At 46.5% G+C, this 23266-nt stretch overlaps 1 protein-coding gene across 1 annotated transcript in view; it reads left to right on the forward strand.

The window, feature by feature from the left end:
- The window catches only part of trpv4 (transient receptor potential cation channel, subfamily V, member 4), a 93030-nt gene that overhangs the window by 54813 nt on the left and 14951 nt on the right, over positions 1 to 23266 (forward strand). Inside the window, exons 6-9 of the mRNA XM_070888342.1 lie at positions 14422 to 14720; positions 15813 to 15992; positions 18675 to 18833; positions 20450 to 20542. Coding sequence (XP_070744443.1) covers positions 14422 to 14720; positions 15813 to 15992; positions 18675 to 18833; positions 20450 to 20542 — 731 coding nt within the window. The remainder of the gene's footprint in view (positions 1 to 14421; positions 14721 to 15812; positions 15993 to 18674; positions 18834 to 20449; positions 20543 to 23266) is intronic.

A 23266-nucleotide genomic window follows, 5' to 3' on the forward strand; every position in this document is an offset into this window, starting at 1 on the left:
TCTATTTTATTTTATTTTATTTATTCATTCACAGGATGTGGGCATCGCCGTCAAGGCCGGCATTTATTACCCAACCCTAACTGCCCTTGAGAAGGTGGAGGTGGGCCGCCTTCTTGAACCAATGCAGTCCGGGAGCTGTACGGTCCCTTCTGCTTTTTCCTCCTTCCCTGCTTAGTCTCTGCCTCGTATCTCTTGAAAACAACAGGGCAGCTGAGGCTCAAGTGTTTGAGGAGAATTTCACCCACTGACATATTGCCATTAATAAAGCACTTTATCAACTGTCGAGGGCATTAAGTTCCAGTGGATAGCCTTGAGTTCAGTCACTTATTTTGTTGAGATTACAGAGATAGGGAGGGGCGAGGCCATGGAGGGATTTGAAAACAAGGATGAGAATTTTGAAATTGCGACGTTGCTTAACCAGGAGCCAATGTAGGTATGAAAGTTCAGAGAAGCAATGGCCAGTGTATATTCTATCACTTGTGCAGCAGGTCAGGGCATAATTGTGAAATGGACACAATCTTGCTCCCTTTCCCACATTACTATTTCCCCTTGTGTGAAAGAAAGAATGATGGCCACATTTGCAAGAGGAAGAAATGTTCAGTCATTTGGAATGTGTGTGTAATTTTGCCTATTAACATTCTGCAATTGCCTTTATTGGAACGTCACTTCTGCAAGGAATTCTCGGACCATCAGCAGGCACAATCTTCCTCTTCAAAAACTATCTCCCCTGCTGTTTATTAGGTTTTTGTTTTGTAGATAATCTTCATGTTTAATCCCAATAATTCCATTGTTTTACATGAAATTGGAGACCTAAGTCCTGTTTACTCTTAAGCACATGTAGAAAAAATGAAAGTAACATTAGATGAAAATATGTCACATTTTTTCTAATTACTCTCCTATGAAGCGCTATATATATCTAAGTTGTTTTTGTTGTAAGGTCAGTGGATTCACTGGGCCATTGCAATTTAAATAGTGTCAGCTGTGGCTCAGTGGGTAGCACCATCACCTTTGGGTCAGAAGGTTGTGGGTTCAAATCCCACTCCAGGAACTTGAGTGTATAAATCTAGGCTTGCAGTGTTGAGGGAGTGCTACACTGTTGGAGTTGCTGTCTTTCAGATGAGATGTTAAACTGAAGCCTTGTCTGCCCTCTCAGTAAAAGATCCCATAGCACTATTTTTGAAGAAGAGCAGGGGAGATATCCCCGGTGTTCTGGCCAATATTTATCCCTCAATCAACATCACTAAAACTGATTAACTGGTCATTAGTTGGCTGCTGCCTTTCCCACATTACAACAGTGACTACACTCCAAAAGTACTTCATTGGCGGTAAAGCATTTTGAGACGTTCGGTGGTCGTGAAAGGCGCTATATAAAAATGTAAGTCTTTCTTTCTAAATAAAATATTACGTGCTGTGAAGCATTTGAGGGTTGATTCCAACCTCTGTTGGTGGATTTCTGTGCTCTGCCCCCAAAAGCAACCTTGGGAACTTGGGTGCGTCTTCATGGCTTTTGGTATTGAATCCTGCTTGTTTAGGAATGATTGCATCTGATCGTGTCATATCGTGTCTTCATATTGCTAATAACTGATATTTTACAATGGTAGTTCTCATCAATATTTGAGAATTAAATATGTATCATGTTTTTGCACCCCCTTTACTGTTCTAGTTTGTAGTCCCCATTTTAATTATTGTGAAAATCTTTAAATCCTCCTCATCAGAGGCAGTCCCTCAGAATCAAGAAAGACTTGCTTCCACTCTAAAAATGAATCCTTAGGTGGCTGAACAGCCCAATACGAGAACCACAGTCCCTGTTACAGGTGGGACAGACAGTCGTTGAGGGAACGGGTAGGTGGGACTGGTTTGCCGCACACTCTTTCCGCTGCCTGCGCTTGATTTCTGCACGCTCTCGGCGATGAGACACGAGGTGCTCAGCGCCCTCCCGGATGCACTTTCTTCACTTAGGGCGATCTTTGGCCAGGGATTCCCAGGTGTCAATGGGGATGTTGCATTTTATCAGGGAGGCTTTGAGCGTGTCCTTGTAACGTTTCCTCTGCCCACTTTTGGCTTGTTGCCATGAAGGAGTTCCGAGTAGAGTGCTTGCTTTGGGAGTCTCGTGTCTGGCATGTGGACAATGTGGCCTGCCTAACGGAGCTGATCAGGTGAGGTCAGTGCTTCAATGCTGGGGATGTTTGCCTGGTCGAGGACGCTGATGTTGATGCGTCTGTCCTCCCAGGGGATTTGTAGGATCTTGCAGAGACATCGTTGGTGGTATTTCTTCAGCGACTTGAGGTGTCTACTGTACATGGTCCATGTCTCTGAGCCATACAGGAGGGCAGGTATTACTACAGCCCTGTAGGCCATGAGCTTGGTGGCAGATTTGAGGGCCTGGTCTTCAGGCGGCCGAAAGCTGCACTGAAGGCGGTGTTGAAACCCGTTGTCAATGTCTGCTGTTATTGATAAGAGGCTCCCAAGGTATGGGAAATGGTCCACGTTCTAGTTTGCAGTTCCCATTTTAACTATTGTGAAAATCTTTAAATAAAACGATTCCAACAACATTCCGTGTTTGAGTGTTGTAGTAAATTGTTTCCAGACTAGCAGGAGGTGCAGTTCCAGGGGAAAATCAGATTAAAATAAAATAGTCAAAAAGAACAGGCTATTCATAGTAATGACACAGCCTTAGTTGACTTGTGCCACAAAGAGTATGAAAGGAGCAGTGTCTGGGAAGCAGGACTTCAATTTTTTTCTTGCTGGAATTCTGAGGTGAATGTGTGTTCTTCCTTAGGGTGTGGCTTCCTGGCTGGCCAACTCTCTGCTAGTGCTGTTGGCCTGGTGACAATGTATGTTTTTGTGCTTTTTGTTTATTCCGCCTCCCTCCTTCCACCGGGTTTGCTGAGGTGGCCACTGATGAGGATGAGGGTGGACCCACTCGGAAAGCCTTGCAAGCTTTTTACAGTCAGGGCATAATAACCTCCCTTGTGTTCCTTTCTTTTAGCTTTTTACCTGGCTCAACTTCAAAGTAAAACATAAGGCCTCCTGTAAACGGTACCTAACTCTGGATCCTCGCCAGAAATCCATTTCTTTTTAAAAATAAATATTTAGCTTTTATTGAATTTTCAGAAAATAATGAGGCCATTTCAGGCATGGTACGGCAACTATACAATAATTGATATTGGAGACCATTGTGAGTCAACCTTGACAAGCCACTTTGAGCAAAGAACTCAGGGTACAGGTTTAAAATTAAGAAATGAGAGTAGGGATTAGAAGAATTTTTTCTGCTCCATAGAGTAGCGGATTGTGTAGAACAGGGTTTCAGCAAAAGCAATTGAGGCTGAGCCAATTAGCTCCATGATATCTGATCGATATCTGAGAATAGGATTGGAGGTTACAGAGCTCGGAATAGATTGAGATCGTCAAATATTTCATGGCCTCGCAGGCTGATCGGCCAAATGGTCTCCTGTGTTGTAGTATTGTATAATTTTTTGTGATGATGCCTGCACTGAAGGGTAAAAGAAAGACTTGCATTTATATAGCGCCTTTCACAACCACTGGACGTCTCAAAGCGCTTTACAGCCAATTAAGTACTTTTGGAGTGTAGTCTCTGTGGTAACGTGGGAAATGTGGCAGCCAATTTGTGCACAACAAGCTCCCACAAACAGCAATGTGATAATGACCAGATAATCTGTTTTTTTGTTATGTTGATTGAGGGATAAATATTGGCCAGGACACTGGGGATAACTCCCCTGCTCCTCTTTGAAGTAGTGCCATGGGATCTTTTGCATCTACCTGAGAGAGCAGACAGGGCCTTGGTTTAACATCTCATCTGAAAGATGGCACCTCTGACAATGCAGCGCTCCCTCAGTACTGCACTGGGAATGTCAGCCTAGATTTTTATGCTCAAGTCCCTGGAGTGGGACTTGAACCCACAACCTTCTGACTCAAATACGCGTGTTTTTCCAACCACTTAAAAAAATATATTTATTTAACATTACAAACATTTACAACATTGTGATCATTCCATTGTATCATACAAATCCTTTCCACCACTCTGCCCAGCTGTTCCTCCAACACACATTAACATCAAAACCTGAAGTTTAATTTGTCTCCCATAACATATTAATTTATTGTACTTTTAAAAATTGATCATAATTAAACCTTCCGAACTCTTTCTAGGATATCCTCATCCCAAAAGTTTTCTTGCAGACACAACAGGTCATTGCCTTTAAAACACTGCAACAACTGCTGCAATTTCTTCTCTGCCCTCAGTCCGTTCATATTAATCGTGACCAATGTAATCATGGCTCCTAATAAAGGAAGTGTGTCTGATAATCCCCCAATCATTTAATCTCCAGCTAATCCCTCCTCTCATGTGCCTTCCCAACCTTTCGGGCAGCTTTTTCTTTCTCCTGCAGCCTCTGGCTCTTTTTTACCTCCTGTTTGAAACTTCCCTGCAGTTTCAGCCTCTTCCTTACATTAGGTTTAGGCCGAGGAGCTGCCCCTTCTCCCTCCATCAGCCTCTCACTAACCTTTCCCTTTCCACATGATGCCACACCAATCATCGCTTCCATGTCTCCATCCCCCCCTGACTCCTCACTCTCGAGCTCTTCTGTAATCTCCCGTCCCTGCTCTCCATCAGATACATAATGCCCCTTAGAAAGTCTTCCTCCTATCATGGTTTCTCCAACAGTGCCACTCCCTCCGGCCTCATTTTCACCGCTGACCCTTGCTCCCCATTTCTTCTCTCTCTGGGACAATAGCGTGTCTCCACCCATCTTGCTCCCTTTTGGCGTCTTTGTCTCCTCGCTCCCGTCCTGCTGCCCCTTTAAGGGTGCTGCCTCGTGCACCCTCTCCTTGTCTTGCCCCCTTCCTGCTCCCCATGTCTGACTTCCCATCTTTCTTTAGAGTACTTAGACATACCCCGCACCCTGCTCCTGCCTCCGCTCCCCCCACGGACACCCGATTCTTTAGGGAGAGTCTGGATAATATCCCAAGCTTGTATCTCTTTATCCTTGCACGGAACCACCACCGTGTTTTCATTTCCAAGTCTCCTGGGGTCCTGGCCCAAATCTTTGGGCCTTTTATTCTCCCTTCCCCCAACATTTACTCCCCTGATTAAATTCATCCTGGGAACATTGTCCTCTAGGGGCCTGGCAGTCCGCCCCCCTCAGCAGCCATCTGCTGCTGTATATGGGCCAAAAAGGCCCTAAAACCTGACAAAAACAACCCAAAATCCCCCCATCAGCTTTTTACAAACTCACTCCAACTCCCTGCAGTAATCAAACACCCAGCAGTACCTGCTCACTCCTAGCCCCTCCCACCGAGAGTGTGCTGCCCACTGAGCCAGTGGCGGGGAATGTTGTCGGTGGAGAGCAGCTGGCCAGAGTTCAGTCGTGGAGATTGTCGTACACATTCTGTGGAAAGGAGTAAGCTTAAATGGCCTTTGGTTCTGCAATGTTTTCTTGTGTTCGAAATCACAGAACACCAACAAAAACAGCACTGTCAGGGGAGCACTATCACCTCTATGTTTCCCTCCAAGTTACACAACATCCTTACTTGGACATGTGTCGAATATAGGTCGATTTGTTTGTCTACTCCATAAGCCATTCCCTCCCAAATTCCAGGGCAAACTTCCCGTGGGTTCTTTTACTTTAGGCTTTTATAATAAGTACGCTAACCATTCTGCTTATGACCGTGAGAAGGGTTGGGGGTGGGGGAATTACTCTCCTCAGTGAGTCCACTCTGGATCACATCTTGTTTTAGATTGGGTCTTGGTTAAGCCCCAGTGTGTGCATAATCTGGTAGAAATACTGCTCGAAACTCTGAATTTGAAATATTTGTGTAAAAGCCACAATTGTGGACATTCCACTTATAGGTAGTTGTGCTGTTTCCGTTAAAGAAGGTCTCATGTAAAGACAAAGTCTGACCACCAGAACTTAAGGCCTTGTCAAGCAGAAAATCTGCTGGATCTTGCACCATATATCACTCGCGTTTATGCTTCTACGGAATCTGTGTCCTCCAGCACATGTTGTCACCTCTTTCCAAGTCTAGAACAGGATATGAGGCAGGATAGTGGCAGTTTAAGGGGTGGGATCACAGCTTAAGTTCTGATATATGAAGATTCATTGAAAACCTTAGTAGTAGCCTCAAAATCGAACACATCCATATCTAGAGATGCAGTAAGTGGAAAAACATATTGTCTTATACTTTAACAATCAGACTTTTCACAGCTGATCTTTCTAATCTAAGCTTCTGGGCGGGAGGTCTTGGCTGCTGGGAGAACATAGCGGGCATGCTCCCTACAATTTTCTTTCCATTCAGTTTAATTACGGTGCCTGGAAACTCATGGGACATGCATTCGTGCTTGTTCCAATGTGCACCCCTGACGAGCGAGGCTCCTCATTGGAAGTATGCATTCATAATATCATCTCTTTCACATCTGGCTTACATTTTAGAACTCTCTGGACACCCTACTCAAATATTAGATTGGTCTTCCTAAACCGAAGAGATGACAAACCCATACGGAACTCGGATGTACCCCACGGTGTGTGAGTGTATCGGGAACTGAAAGGTGGCCCGTGAACTCTGATCAAGAGGGTTCTAAACCTCATTTTATGCCTCATTGAGGCTCGAGGCAGCAAAACTCAGAACCCTCTTACTGTGAGGGAGTGGGGTCAAGTAAACTGGACCTCAAGTGCTTCGAATCTGATGGTTTCCCTGGTGATGATGCATATTATGATGACGTTTTAGACTTTGCCATTAATGAAGGATGTAAGCCAAGCTAAATTGGTCCAACACGGATCATAGAATCATACACCACAGATGGAGACCATTCAGTCAGCCCATCATGCATATGCCGACTCTTTGAAAGAGCTATCCAATTAGTCTCACTCTCCTGTTCTTTCTCCATAGCCTTGCAAATTTTCCTATATCCAATTCCCTTTTGATAGTTACTATTGAATCTGCTTCCACCACCCTTCTAGGCAATGCATTCCAGATCATAACAACTCGCTGCATTAAAAAATGCTCCTCAGCTCCCTCTCTAGTTCTTTTGCCAATTATCTTGAATCAATGAGGGTTACTGACCCTCAGTTTCTCCTTATTTATCGAAATCCTTCATAATTTTGAACACTTCTGTTAAATCTCCCCTTGACCTTCTTGACTCTAAGGAGAACAATCCCATTCCAGCTGCTCTCGTCGCTCCACGGAACTGAAGTCCATCACTACAGGTATCATTCTCGTAAATCTCCTCTGCACCTTCTCCAAGGCTTTGACATCCTTCCTGAAGAGTGAGGTGCAAAATTGGACATAATACTCCAGCTGAGGCCTAACCAGTGTTTTCTAAAGGTTTAGCAGAACATCCTTGCTTTTCTACTCTTTGCCTCTGTTTATGCTTTTTTAACAACCTTATCAACATGTCCTAGCACCTTCTCTGCTTTCTGTCTCTTGGCCAATTTGGTATCCGCAATGCCACTGCCCCTTTAATCCCACAGGCTTCAATTTTGCAACCAAGACTATTATAAAATAATAAATAATAATAATGGATCAGATCTTCTTCTACCGGGGGCAAGTTCAGGAGAGAACTGCTGAGATTCCATTAGCTAATTACTTTACAACAGTGGCTACACTTCAGAAGTATTTCATTGATTGTAAAGCACTTTGGGGCATCCGGTGATCATGAAAGGCGCTTTATAAATGCAAATCTTTCTTTCTTAAACTGATTAAAGTGGCTAATTAAATAAGGAGGTGATTTTTGGATTAAAGAATTTCTTTCTAAGTGCTAAATAATCATATCCATTTGTAATTCTGTAAAAATAATTGCAGTGCTTCTGTAACTGTATCTACTTTACACCTCCAGCTTAAACTCCAGCCTCTCATAGTCACCCATGTACATAGAAACATAGAAAATAGGTGCAGGAGTAGGCCATTCAGCCCTTTCAGCCTGCACCACCATTCAATGATCATGGCTGATCATGCAACTTCAGTACCCCATTCCTGCTTTCTCTCCATACCCCTTGATCCCTTTAGCTGTAAGGGCCACATCTAACTCCCTTTTGAATATATCTAACGAACTGGCCTCAACAGCTTTCTGTGGTAGAGAATTCCACAGGTTCACAATTCTCTGAATGAAGAAGTTTCTCCTCATCTCGGTCCTAACTGGCTTACTCCTTATCCTTAGACTGTGACCCCTGGTTCTGGACTTCCCCAACATCGGGAACATTCTTCCTGCATCTAACCTGTCCAATCCCGTCAGAATTTTATATGTTTCTATGAGATCCCCTCTTATTCTTCTAAATTCCAGTGAATATAAGCCTATTCGATCCAGACTTTCTTCATATGTCAGTCCTGCCATCCCGGGAATCAGTCTGGTGAACCTTCGCTGCACTCTCTCAATAGCAAGAATGTCCTTCCTCAGATTAGGAGACCAAAACTGTACACAATATTCAAGGTGTGGCCTCACCAAGGCCGTGTACAACTGCAGTAAGACCTCTCTGCTCCTATACTCAAATCCTCTCGCTATGAAGGCCAACATGCCATTTGCCTTCTTCACCGTCTGCTGTACCTGCATGCCAACTTTCAATGATTGATGTACCATGATACCCAGATCTCGCTGCACCTCCCCTTTTCTTAATCTGTCACCATTCAGATAATAATCTGTCTTCCTGTTTTTGCCACCAAAGTGGATAACCTCACATTTATCTACATTATACTGCATCTGCCATGCATTGGCCCACTCACCTAACCTGTCCATGTCACCCTGCAGCCTCTTAGCATTGTCCTCACAGCTCACACAGCCACCCAGCTTAGTGTCATCTGCAAACTTGGAGATATTACATTCAATTCCTTCGTCTAAATCATTAATGTATCCACAACGCCCCACAACCACGGCTCTGACACACACACAGCTCCGAGTGAGATAGTTGGGAGGTGCTGTTTAGGAAGGACGAGAAGGCTTTGGAGAGGGTACAGAAGAGATTTACTGGAATGGCTCCAGGGCTGAGGGATTACAGTTACTTGGATAGACTAGAGAAGCTGGAAATTTGATAGGGGTGTTTAAAATCATGAAAGACTTAAAGTAAATAAAGAGAAACTGTTTCCGGCTAATGGTTGAATAGCCAAAAGATCCAGAGGCGACATGGGGAAGATCTTTTTTACGCAACGAGTGGTTAGGATTTGGAAGGCACTGCTTGATGGGGCGGTGGAAGCAGATTGAATAGTAGCCTTCAAAGGAGAATTGGATAAATACTTGAAGGAGAAAAAATTGCAGGAATATGGGGAAGGAGCGGGGGAGTGGGACTGACTGAATTGCTCTTCGAAAGAGCCGACGCAGACTCGATGGGCCGAATGGCCTCCTTCTGTGCTGTACGATTCTATGATTAATGTTATATGGGGTTTAATGGGTTGCCATGGCCATTGGCTCCTGAAGTGCAGGCCTTGTGCAGCTGGCTTTATTCCCCCCCAAAACTGCCCAGTTTTACAAAAGCCAGCTGCCATGAAGACCATTTTTGTTTTATAATGAGGCAGCCCAGCGGCTAACCTTGTGACCGCCAAGTTGATGTTGGAGTTACCTCCAGGTGCAGGAGACCTGGCCTCCCCCCACTGACCCATAACAAAAGGAGCTTTTTCACTCCTGTTGCTATTCATGGGGTGTCTCCATGTGCTTCCCTTCCACGGTAGTAAAAAAAAAATTATTAAAAAAGTTTGATGCCACTTTTAGACTTTGCTGGTACTGCACAGTTTCCATCTCATCCACGCCAGCTGACACAGAGCGATCCAGCCTAATCCCACTTTCCCACTTTCCATCTCCTGATGAGAGGGGTGGAATATCTCAACCAGAGCTCTGTGTCTGTGTGCACGTGTGTGATGGAGAGATGCGGGTGTGGTGTAACGTGTGTGTCGTGTCACAAGATAATTATGGATGAGAAAGGCCATTCGACCTATCTACATTCATCCATTCAGAAATATTGTAACGTCACCCCATTGCAGCATCCAATTGTTTCTTAAATGACTCCATGGTTTCTACTTCCGTTACTCTACCTGGAAGTTTATCCCACACATTGATCGCTCTTTGTGTGAAGAATTCTCTGTTATCGGCATGTCAGTGTTATGTGGCAAGGTGCGTACACACATTTTTGTGTGTGAGAGAATTAGAGAATGGCCAATTGCCCTTCGCAGTCAAGTAGGTTTTTCCCTGGTGTTGGTTCTCCCACCACCTGCCGCAGGCCCAGTCTGGCAGCTATGAGCTTCAGGGCTGGATCAGCTCAGTCAGTAGTGGTGCTACCGAGCCATGCTTGGTGATGGACATTGAAGTCCCCCACCCAGAGTACATTCTGTGCCCTTGCTACTCTCAGTGCTTTTTCCAAGTGGTGTTCAACATGGAAGAGAACTTATTCATCAGCTGAGATGGGCAGTAGGTGGTAATCAGCAGGAGGTTTCCTTGCCCATATTTGACCTGATGCCATGAGACTTCATGGGGTCTGGAGTCAATGTTGAGGACTCCCAGGGCCACTCGCTCCCGACTCTATACCATTGTGCTGCCACCTGTCGGTGGGTCTGTCCTGTCGGTGGGACAAGACATACCCAAGGATGGTGATGGAGAGTCTGGAACATTGTAGCGTATAAAGTTTGTGTTGTCTATGTGCATGGGTATGATGGATTTGGGGGGGGTTGTTCATATCTATTTTTTAAAGCTGTTCCCTAATATTAACAGGGAATTCAACTCGACTTCACTGTGGTAAATGTCATATTGCTTTTGGTACTCTCAACATCTGCTTTTAAGATCTGTCTCTTAGCAACTGCTTCCTGCGCTATTATCCTAATCAGAGATGAGAATTGTAGTATTAACTTAATGAGGTAAATAATGTATTGTTAATTTGATATCTGGCACAGATCAGAGTAGATTGAAGCCAGTGAGTGGTGTGAGGTTCTATAATTAACTCTAAATAATTAACACACTTCCCTCCGGCATCCCTATGTCTGGTATAGTTTCTTGTGTCACAGTAAATACACAGGTACATTGAATAAACTTAATGCGATGCAGCATCGTGGTTGAAGTGGCTGGCATCCCACGTCTACTCTCCTTAAACTTGAGGTCATCCAAAGCTCAGCAGCCTGTGTCCTAACTCACACCAAGTCCCGCTCACCCATCACCCCCTCACTGCCCTACATCGGCTCCGGATTAAACAACGACTCGATTAAAAAATTACCATCCTTGTTTACAAAGCTCTCCATGGCCTCGCCCCTCCCTGTCTCTGTAATCTCCTCCAGCCCCACAACACCCCCCACCCCCGTATCCCCACCGAGATATCTGCGCTCCATAAAATCTACCTCTTTGATCAAACTTTTGGTCACCTGCCCTAATTTCTCCTTATGTGGTTCGGTGTCAAATTTTTTATCTCATAATACTCCTGTGAGCACCTTGGGACGCTTTTACTACGCTAAATGCTGAATTATCCTCCTCATTGTCCGCCCTGAATGTCCCAGCTTATTTCCCACCCTACCTTTCCTGCCAAATCTCTGCCTCAGGGGAAGAAAGCCAGGCTACGGATTTGCATGGGCCGTGATTCTGGCTGTTATGCAGGGATCATGCCCGCTGGTGTGCTCCAGCATTGACCCTGCCAGAGCTTGCAGGGTCAGAGGGGAAGCGGGAACTGCCAGCATAGGGAGTCCCCGGCCCAACCCCCACTGACGCGATGGACCATGTTTAGCGTGAATGATGAATCTTCCCCATACAAGACCCCCACCCCCCCCCTGGTGCATCCATTTCCAGAGACACTCCCCTCAAGTCACGGTGGCAGTGCACTGGAAGACCTGTGAAAATTCTGTGCCCCTTTATTGGAGAGGCTTTTACTGTCCTTTGGTCTCGTTGGAGTGGGGGGGGGGCTTGTGGGGTTGGAAGAAATTACAGAGGTAGGGAGGCGCGAGGCCATGGAGGGATTTGTAAACAAGGTTGGTAATTTTAAAATTGAGGCATTGCTTAATCCAGAGCACACCATGCATTATGAAAGATGAAGACCTTTAAGACATCCTCATCTTCTGCGTTTAGCCTCTGTCCATCATAGATGTCTTGAGACAACGTGGGAGGCTGCTCAATTTTCCCCCAGACGTTGTCCTGTCCCTTTAAGCACCACAGCAAATGAAGCAGAGGTGGACTGCAAATCGGGAGTACTGTTAGAAAGAAAGATATCTCCATCTGGTTTTTCCTCTCCTTGTCTACCGCTGCCCAGACCAGGAAAGAAAGAAAGACTTGCAATCATATAGCACCTTTCACGACCACCAATGAAGTACTTTTGGAGTGTAGTTACTGTTGTAATGTAGCAGCCAACTTGTGCACAGCAAAGCAAGCTCCCACAAACAGCATTGTGATAATGACCAGATAATTTGCTTTTGTTATGTTGATTGTGGATTAAATATTGGCCAGGACATCGAGGATAACTCCCCTGCTCTTTTTTGAAATAGAGCCATGTCCACCTGAGAGAGCAGACGGGACCTCGGTTTAACATCTCATCCACAAGACAGCAACTCCAACAATGCAACACTCCCTCAGTGCCGCTCTGAAGTGTCAGCCTAGATTCATGTGCTCAAGTCCCTGGAGTGGGACTTGAACCCACAACCTTTTAGGCTGAGAGGCGTGCGTGCTACCCACTGAGCCACAGCTGATACTCTGAATTAGCTCTGAATACATAATGTACCCTGCCCCAGTAAAATGGGGTGGAGTCAGACTGGCGACTCGAAGTCTCGCCCGGCTCCAGTTCTGCTGGGAACCCTGATGGTGAGGCTATAGAACCAGGAGCATGTAACAGGCTGCTTCCAATTCACACTTTCAGCCATATTCCCGGGAATGGGGGCAGCTTGGGATGACCTAACAGTAATACAGGGACAAAAATAAATAAGTGAGCCTTTAGAGCTGTGGAAAATTAGGAAGAATTTCTTTCAGCCAGAGCGAGGAGGAGCTTCTGTAACATTACTGGGATCAGTGTGATTATTTTCTTTACATATTTCTATATCATAAACATTTCTCCAGAGCTGTAGCCCATAATCTTTGCCAGGAAATAATGCTCTTGGATTGCGATCGTGCTTGTATAAGGAGAGCTGCAGGGAGTGGGACCTTGACTGGAATCCATGATCAGAATTATTCCTGGATAATGATGCATTTATCGAGGCTCAGCTGGAATGCATTTTGTTTGTTTTTTAATCACTTAAATGCTCTCAATTCTAACCACCTGCTTTTAGCAATGAATGCTCTTCATTGCCCTCAGTCTGGGCAAGATTAAATCGCAGACCCCACCCTCTGAATTTCAGATAATAGTAACCATTCGCTTTTTCAGCCAATAAGCACAGTTCTTTGAGTTTCCCTCCCTCCAAAGGCAACGATGTACACTGATACAACATATCTACAGACATGTACATCAGTCGAGTGATCATTCCTCACGTGTGGACCCAGACACTGAGCGCTCGAAGGCTGTTTGACTAGTGGGCAACTGGAGGCTGAAATTCCTCGGGGTTTCGCTGGTTTCTCATTGGCTGTGCTGGGTCTCTGCTGTTTCCGAGAGTTTCTGGTCTGCTGTTACCAGGCAAAAAAGAGTATGGGGCGGGGGCTCTCTACACCACCAGTTGCTGCATGTAGGTCCCACTGGTGGAGTCCAGACCAAGGAAGCCGCCTGTTCTGCCAAAGAAGTGGCCCTATTCTTTACATGGGGAGAGGTGGGAAAGGAGGACATGGCCGGAAGTTGGGGCGCATGGGCAAACCCCTCTGGGTGGGTGGGAGATTCCAGCTGCATGGGCCTGAGATACACACGTAGTGGCAGCTTGCACCCGCCACATGTAACGGTCGAGCCCTCCTGCTGATGCTGCAAGCATTGGCAGGATCAGCACTGGTGGGATCAGCACTGGCGGGCACTGGAGGGTTCTGGCAGGCACTGGCAGGCACTGGAGGATTCTGGCGGGCACTGGAGGGCGGATGACCAGCACAATGTAACCTAAGGGTTTTCAACCCCTGGTGTCACTTTCCAGCTGGACCCACTGGTCTGATCTTCCTCAGGAGAGGCTACAACAATTGATGCTGTGGGCAATGGACTTCTAGTTGGGAAGAATAAAGTGAACTTTGCTCTGGTATCTAATCCATGCTGTACCTGACTTTGGAGTGGGCAAGTCTTTGATTCAGCGCTGAAGTCATCAGAACCCCTCCCCAAATCAACAGACACCCTCCAAATCATCAGAACCCCCCTCAAATCATCAGACCCCCCCCTCAAATCATCAGACCCCCATCCCCCTCAAATCATCAGACCCCCCCTCAAATCATCAGACCCCCCCCCCCCAAATCATCAGACCCCCCCAAAAAATGATCAGACCCTCCTGTCCCCCAATTGAATTGACTTTTGCCCTGCGTTTCTCGACACCCATTAACTGCCCTGTCCTTGATCTCCTCAGGTGAATTACCCCTCTCTCTGGCTGCCTGCACAAACCAGCCCGACATCGTTAACTACCTCACTGAGAACCCAGATAAGATCGCCGACCTGCGGAGGCAGGACTCGCGGGGAAACACCGTGCTCCATGCTTTGGTCGCCATCGCTGACAATACCAGGGAGAATACCAAGTTTTTGACGAAAATGTACGACTTGTTCCTTATCAAAGGTGCCAAGACCTATCCGGACAGCAGCCTGGAGGCCATCTTAAACAACGACGGGCTGTCGCCACTCAAGATGGCCGCAAAGCTTGGCAAGATCGGGGTAAATGAATAGATTCTTCCTTAAGGTGGTTGGTTAAGATTATCTCTCGTGTGAGTGATGTTTCCCCCAAGTATGCTTCTGCAGGGGGGGCGGGGGAGAAGATCGGTTTGCGCTGGGATGTCAGTGCTTCAATCCAACTTTACGATTGTGTAACGGATTGTGTAATGATTGTGAAAGGCCCCAAGCTGTCTGAATGATCAAAATGTAAAAGTGCAGGTGAGGCATTGAGTTTGCACACTGTCTTTCCGGGAGTCTTGGTGGTATTTTTTAAAATGATTCATTCACGGGATGTGGGCGTCGCTGGCAAGGCCGGCATTTATTGGCCATCCCTAATTGCCCTCGAGAAGGTGGTGGTGAGCCGCTTTCTTGAACCACTGCAGTCCGTGTGGTGAAGGTTCTCCCACAGTGCTGTTAGGGAGTGAGTTCCAGGACTTTGACCCAGCGACGATGAAGGAACGGCCGATATACTTCCAAGTCAGGATGGTGTGTAACTTGGAGTGGGTATAAAGTGCAGGCAGGCATCTCGGCTAAGTTCTGCCTCGATCCCTGTTTTTTTTTTTGGTTGCATGAGCACAAGTCTATTCAGCCACATCGCTTCAGTTTGCCATGGCTCAGTGGTGGTATTCTCATTACCGAGTCAGAAAGTTGTGGGTTCACATCCCACTCCAGTGTTGTCTTTTGGATAAGACCTTAAACCGAGGCCCTGTCTGCCGTCTCAGGCAGGCGTAAAAGATCCTGTGCTACTATTCGAAGCGCAGGCGAGTTCCTCCTGGTGTGCTGTCTAATATTCATCCCACAACTAACATCGTTATCATATTGCTGTTTGTGGGAGCCTGCAGTGCGCAAATTGGCTGCTGCGTTTACTAGATTATAACTGTGACTACACTTCCAACAATGTTTAATTGGGTGTAAAGCGCTTCGGGATATCCTGCAGTTGCGAAAGGCGCTATATAAATGTAGTCTTTCTTTCTTAGGGGAGACACCACAGTAGGTTTACACTGCAACATAAACTTTCTCAACTTTTTCGGACTTTTACATCGAATTGTTATTAAACCTGCAGCATTTAATGACCCGGCCTCCTATTTCCGGCAGGTTTTTCAGCACATTATCAGGAGAGAGATAAAGGATGAAAGCGCTCGACACCTTTCCCGCAAATTTCGAGATTGGGCTTACGGGCCGGTGTACTCCTCACTTTACGATCTCTCGGCGATAGACACATGCGGGGAGGAGGTGTCGCTCCTGGAGATCCTGGTCTACAATGGAAAGATGGAGGTAATTGAGTCTTTTCAAAGAGAAAAAAAAGTCATGCCAATTTTCCTCCCCTCTCTCCTGTAGGCAATGATTTCTCCCTGGGCTAGGGTTCCATGTGTGCTGAACGTCCTCCAGTACCTCCCTAAAAGTGGCCATTATTCATGTGTGAGCCTTCACAAGTGAGTGTCACTGAGCTATTCAACTGTGGAGACATCACACCAGATAACATTCACGCACACCGATCTCCACCAGTAATCACTGCATTGCAACTGAAAGTGGGATCCCCGGCCAATTGACTTTGCTAAACCAGGTGCATTGAGACCAATTGTTATTCTTCTATTGCCACTCTGGCAGAAAACAGCCATTTCAGCTCTCCAATTGAACCTGGAGCCGGTTGGCATGGCTCATCTACTCACTGGATGAGCTCACTGAGCCATCACAGGAGCCCAGTAATTACAGGCAGGGAGGTTTTGACGCAAAAAAAAAATCATAATTGCAGGGCTTGATGAGGCTTCTATTTCCTTGCAACACAAAACAGCCCATAATTATTGCAAAGTGCTACAAATTTGACAGTCTTAACTCTGAGAGGATGGCTGGTGTCAGAAATTAAAATGTAACACTGGTGCAGTTGGTAGACTCTCATAAGTTTTAGAGTTAATGCATATTGCTGGGACAGTGTAGAACTTTGCTCTGCTCCCGCACTGTCAGAGGTGGTGTCTTGATGAGACGTTAAACCGAGGCCCCGTCTGCTCTCTCAGGTGGACGTAAAAGATCCCATGACGTAATTTCGAAGAGCAGGGGAGTTCTCCCCGGTGTCCTGGAAAATATTGATCCCTCAATCAACATCGCTAAAAAACAGAGTATCTCCTCATTATCACATTGCTGTTTGTGGGAGCTTGCTGTGCAAACAAAAATGGCGGCTGCCTTTCCTACATTACAACAGCGGCTACACTTTAAAAGTACTTAATTGGCTGTCAAGCACTTTGGGATGTCCTGAGGTCATGCAAAGTGCTATAGAAATGGGCCACACCCAATCTGGGACTGCTTGATGCTAACACTGGAGCCAAAGTGGGAAAATGTTGCATTCGCCAAGGATACAAATATTGGTAGGGGAAGCAGGATTTCTGATTCTGCTGTTTTCCCTGCCTCGCTCACGCTCCACAATACAGCTCTCGGTCTCCTGGCGTGAGTATGTCTGTAAACCCTGTGCGAGTCCTACCATTGGTGGGGCAGTTGCTGCACTTGCCTTACTGCTTCCGGCAGTCTCGTTCTGTGGCACCGATGTCCCTCAGCTTGGTGAGGCCAGAAACTCCTCCAAAAGGAATCGTGCAACTGCCCGGTGGCAGCACGTTTTCCATGGGCTGCATAGTCACAGAGAGCTGTCGTGCAACCAGCAAGCACTCTACTCGGAACTCCTTCATGGCAAGCGAGCCCCAGGTCGGCAGAGGAAACATTTCAAGGACATCCTCAAAACCTCCTTGATAAAATGCAACATCCCCACCGACACCTGGGAGTCCCTGGCCCAAGGCCGCCCTAAATGGAGGAAGAGCATCCGGGAGGGCGCTGAGCACCTCGAGTCTCGTTGTCGAGAGCATGCAAGAAAGCAAGCGCAGGCAGCGGAAGGAGCGTGCGGCAAACCTGACTCCCCACCCACCCTTTCCTTCAACCACTGTCTGTCCCACCTGTGACAGAGACTGTAATTTCCGTAATGGACTGTTCAGTCACCTGAGAACTCATTTTTAGAGTGGAATCAAGTCTTCCGCGATTTTGAGGGACTACCTATGATGATGAGCTTCTCCAGCCCAGTCCCAGTGCACCTCCTAGTGGCACTATCGACAGCGGACCGGCAGAGTAAAGCTTTAGCAAAACTGGTTCCGAAAATTACCAACTTCAATGACAATTTTGTGAAAATCACGACTAAGAATGTACTTGTGAGTTTTATGTTCTGTTTAATGAGAAATCTCGAATCCCAACTCAGCGTCCGTCCCTTGGCAGTGACACTCCTTTTACACTGCAGGGTAAATATTCCACTTGCGGCTTGTGGTACACATATTGGGCAATCGTGCATGGAGGACCCGTGAGGCCCTGTCACCCGGTTTCCCGCTGTGTGCTCCAGGCAGGAGAGGATCCTCGCTGGGAGCACGCAGTCGGAATATTTCCCGATTTCACCATTATAACATGGTGGGAACATCGTGGGTTGAAGGTGCGATGCGGGCTCCCAGAGCGCAGGGCTCCGCATTGACCTAACCGGGAAAATTGGGACTGAGGTTCAATCAGCAGCTGGGGACACATCCAGAAAGCATTGTTCAATGATATGGTCATCTGACTAAGCTCTCTCAGTATAAAGGGGCGCAGTCTTCCTGAAAGTGTGTAAATCACGTCAAAACGTATTACTAGTTCACGACCATGTGATATCATTATGATGAGAATAACTTTCTGCTTTCCTCTTTCGATCAACAGAGCTTGTTGGTGAAGACTTTTAGTAAGCTCTGAAATTCTCTTCCTAAACCTTTCTCTTCTCCTTTAAGACGTTCCTTAAAACCTACCTCTTTGACCAAGCTTTTGGTCACCTGCCCAAATTTCTCCTTGTGTGGCTCGGTGTCAAATTTTGTTTGATAACGCTCCTGTGAAGCGTTTTGGGATGTTTTAATATGTTAAAGGTGCAAATAAGCTATTGTTGTCCTGACTGATTTTGTTTTCTAGAATCGTTATGAAATGTTAGCTGTGGAACCCATTAATGAACTATTTCGCGATAAGTGGAAGAAGTTTGCAGCTGTGTCCTTCTACCTCAGTGTTATCTCCTACATCACGGCCATGGTGATATTTACACTCATTGCATACTACATGCCATCGGAAGGCAAAGTAAGTGCCAACTGGAACCAGACTAGTAATTAGTGACCCGTCTGTTCTTTCAATAAGGTCTCCATTTTTCCCATGGGTCTTTTTACCTTGGATCTGGAACGCGCTGCCTGAAAGGGCGGTGGAAGCAGATTCAATAGTAACTTACAAAAGAGAATGGATAAATACTGAAAAAGGAGAAATTTACAGGGTTATGGGGAAAGAGCAGGGGGAGTGGGACTAATTGGACAGCTTTCAAAGAGCCGGCACAGGCATGATGGGCTGAATGGCCTCCGATGATCTGCCTGGATTCCAGTCTTGGCACCCGAGAGGACAGGGACAGTGGGTTGCTCCCGGCCTGTGGGGTTACTGGTCACTGACAGGCACAAGGTCCCAGCTGGGCAGGATATCTCCATCTGGTTTTTCCTCTCCCTGTCTACCGCTGCACAGACCAGAAAAGAAAGAAAAACTTGCATTTATATAGCGCCTTTAATGACCATCGGATGTCTCAAAGCACTTTACAGCCAATGAAGTACTTTTGGAGTGTTGTCACTGTTGTAATGTGGGAAACGTGGCAGCCAATTTGTGCACAGCAAGCTCCCACAAACAGTATTGTGATAATGACCAGATAATCTGTTTCAGTGATGTTGGTTGAGGGATAAATATTGACCAGGACACCAGGGATATTTCTTCTGCTCTTCTTTGAAATAGTGCCATGGGATCTTTTACGTCCACCTGGGAGGGGCAGACGGGACCTCGGTTTAACACGTCTCACCCAAAAGACGGCACCTCCGACAGTGCAGCACTCCCTCAGTACAGCACTGGAGTGTCAGCCTAGATTTTTGTGCTCCAGTCCCTGGAGTGGACTTGAACCCACAACCTTCTGACTCAGAGACAAGGGTGCTACCCACTGAGCCACAGCTGACAGTGAAGTGAGCAGAATGGAGGATTGAACTTGTGACCTTACTGCTCCATGGTATTAAAGGACCGATTCTCCGCTTCAGGTTAAGCTTAGGATTTTCCGCCTGGCTGTTGGTACAAAGTGAGCTAACAGCACAGTGAGCTGACCTCCTGCAATTCTGTGGCGTAACCTTATCTGAATAATTATTCATAGCTGCCTGTGTAACTTTGCACCAATGCAGATAGCTAGCCCGATGGAGGGGATGTGCAAAATCTGGCCAGCAGCTCAAATTTAAAGGGATGTGCAGACTTAAAAGTAACATAGGACAAATATAGCTTCAGCTTTGATACAGATTCAAGATAAATGTTAAAACGTTGGGTTAATATGCCAGTGCTAACATGCCGGACTTGCCACTTCATTTACCTTCACATTACAGCAAAAATGGTGCAATGTCAGAGGTGCCTCTCCAGAAGGGGCTTTCCACAATCACACTGAGAGGGAGAGCCACCCTGGGATGATCGGGACCATCCCATGTCTGGTTTCACACCACTGGCTAAGGCAGCTCGGCCTGCCTGTCGGCTGTGGATGGCGGGCAGAATGGAGACACGAGATAAAGGGGAAAGGAAAGAAAATAGCACTCAGTTCTTGCCTCGCATTTTAACCACCTCGGTCTCCTGTTTCAGGCCCGAGCCCTGCTCGATCGCTTGGTCAATGATTCTCTTTTTCAAATCTCTTCCAGCCTCCTTACCCGTACAAAACAACAGGCGACTACCTGCGAATGGCTGGAGAAATTATCACTGTCGTCACCGCCATCTTCTTTTTCTTCACAAACGTAAGTGGGAGAAAAATGATTTGCAAACAATTAAAGTACCGTTAAAGGGATGAGCAAGGAATGTGATCTAGGATTTTGGCCTTCTAAACAATGTTGTCATGGTTTGACGGGAAGGCTTTAACAACTGGAATTGTTCATAGTTTGGGGACGGGGAGTGCAGAACATTAGAACGCCAATGCAGTGATCTGCAGAACAGAGGGAACATGACTGTAGCTGCCCACCCAACACATGAAATATTGCACCATTGTGGGGGGTGCTTCCCACACAGGCACATAGGGGGAATCATAGAATCATAGCAAATCACGGCAGAGAAGGAGGCCATTCAGCCCATCGTGTCCGTGCCGGTTGAAGAAGAGCTATCCAGCCTAATCCCACTTTCCAGCTCTTAGTCGGTAGCCTTTCAGGTTACAGCACTTCAGGGTGCACATCCAGGTACTTTTTAAATGCCATGAGGGTTTCTGCCTCTACCACCCTTTCAGGCAGTGAGTTCCAGACCCCCACCAATCTCTGGGTGAAAAAAGTTCTCCTCACCTCCCCTCTAATCCTGCCATTTACTTTAAATCTATAATTGAGCTCTCTTAAAGGAAATAGGTTCTTCTATCTAGGCTCCTCATAATTTTATACACCTCACTTAAGTCTCCCCTCAGCCCCCTCTGTTCCAAAGAAAACCACACCAGCCTATCCAATCTTTCCTCATAGCTAAAATTCTCCTGGCAGCATCCTCGTAAATCTCCTCTGTACCCTTGGAGGGCGAATTATCCTGAGAGATTATCCCATAAGCCTGCTGGTGGCTGGCTTCGGGATGGCATTGACCAGGCCTGGGAGGAAGCCAAATTTGGATGGTGCATAGTGACGGGAGAGCAGGGAAAAAATGAGAACAATTATGGAAGGAAGAGAGATTCTTCTCCTATTAGCAACCACAAAAACACTAAGGTACTGTTCGGATTATGACGATAGTTTTACTATTTTGTGTTTTAGATCTCTAGGCCATTCCTTGGCCAACAGGGTGGAAAATCAGACATGCTCCCAGGCCTCTAGTGCTGCAGCTCCCTAACCAATCCCTGGGAGCCATGCAAGACCAGGCTAGGGTGACTTGCCGACTGTTTTTTCCATCTTGCTCGGTTGGAAAATACCTTATCTTTGCTCACCTCCTACTTTGTCCTGAGACCTCTTTGATCCCGGGGAGATTGGAGAAGGAGATATAGTGCACCCTCTGTTGATGCATCGCACTGATACACCTAACACACGAGGGTCACTGTGATCTATTCTTTACCACATCACTTGGCACACTCATCATCATAGGCAGTCCCTCGGAAGCGAGGAAGACTTGCTTCCACTCCTGAAGTGAGTTCTTTATGGCTGAACAATCCAATACGAGAGCCACAGACTCTGTCACAGCTGGGACAGATAGTCGTTGAGGGAAGGGGTGTGTGGGACTGGTTTGCCGCACGCTCTTTCCGCTGCCTGCGCTGATTTCTGCATGCTCTCGACGACGAGACTCGAGGTGCTCAGCGCCCTCCCGGATGCACTTCCTCCAATTAGGGCGGTCTTTGGCCAGGGACTCCCAGGTGTCAGTGGCGATGTCGCACTTTATCAGGGAGGCTTTGAGGGTGTCCTTGTCACATTTCCGCTGCCCACTTTTGGCTCGTTTGCCGTGAAGGAGCTCCGAGTAGAGCACTTGCTTTGGGAGTCTCATGTCTGGCTAAAAACAACAAGGCTATGGGTGCGGATGGAATCCCTGCTGAGACATTGACTTATGGTGGAGAGGCACTGCTGGCGCGAGTACACGACCTCATCTCTCTCATCTGGAGGGAGGAGAGCATGCCAAGGGATCTCAGAGATGCAGCAATCGTGACCATCTTTAAAAAAGGGGACAAGTCCGACTGCAGCAACTATAGAGGAATCTCCCTGCTATCAGCCACTGGGAAAGTCGTCGCTAGAGCCCATTAACACACGACGCACAAGATGGCTCTACTGAAACTATCATGTGACCTGGTCACATGACCCTTTCATTATTATACATCAGTAGTTGCATTGCTGCAGTAGTCCACTAGGTGGAGCAGTGGTCTACTATGGGGAGCTCTATATTACAGTCACCATCACCACCACCCGGACTGTCGGAATTATTTTGTTCCCGGTCTTGTCCCCTTCCCTGGAGAAGGAGTCGGCCCATGCAGAGGCATGGATCCACAGGCCCAGCTCAATCCTGTCTTTGCTCAACACCCAGGCACATCCACGTTCCAGCTGGGGTTTCTCGAGCAGGAACCTGGGGCTGATTTGGCCTCTTCTTAATCCAGGAGAGCTGAAGCCTATAGCGTGCTCAAAGCCATTTTAGCTGCAATGATCTCACTTAGCAAAGACTCAGGAGTCAGCCTGGGACCCTCCTTTCTTGTACGGCTCAGATTTGAAGGTTCCCCGTTAACTCCGGGGTTTCCCTGGAGCAGGAAAAACAGAGATAGTTCCTGTCAACACAGAACTGAAATTCTTTTAACAGCTTTGAAAATATACATGTATAAATATGCTACACCTTTTCTATAACATCTTCATCAATGACTTGATTCTAAGCATATAGCACTGAATATTATGAAATAAAGGTGGAAAAATAGAAGGAAATACAGGACATTTCTCTCAATATTTTTTGAAGAAAATGTTTGTTTTAAAATAAATGTGTTCAATTATTTGTTTTGGTGAAGCGCTGAACCAGTGGTGTGAAACCTATTGGAT

This window comes from Pristiophorus japonicus, chromosome 8 (genome assembly GCF_044704955.1).
Source record: "Pristiophorus japonicus isolate sPriJap1 chromosome 8, sPriJap1.hap1, whole genome shotgun sequence".
Lineage (NCBI taxonomy): Eukaryota > Metazoa > Chordata > Chondrichthyes > Pristiophoridae > Pristiophorus > Pristiophorus japonicus.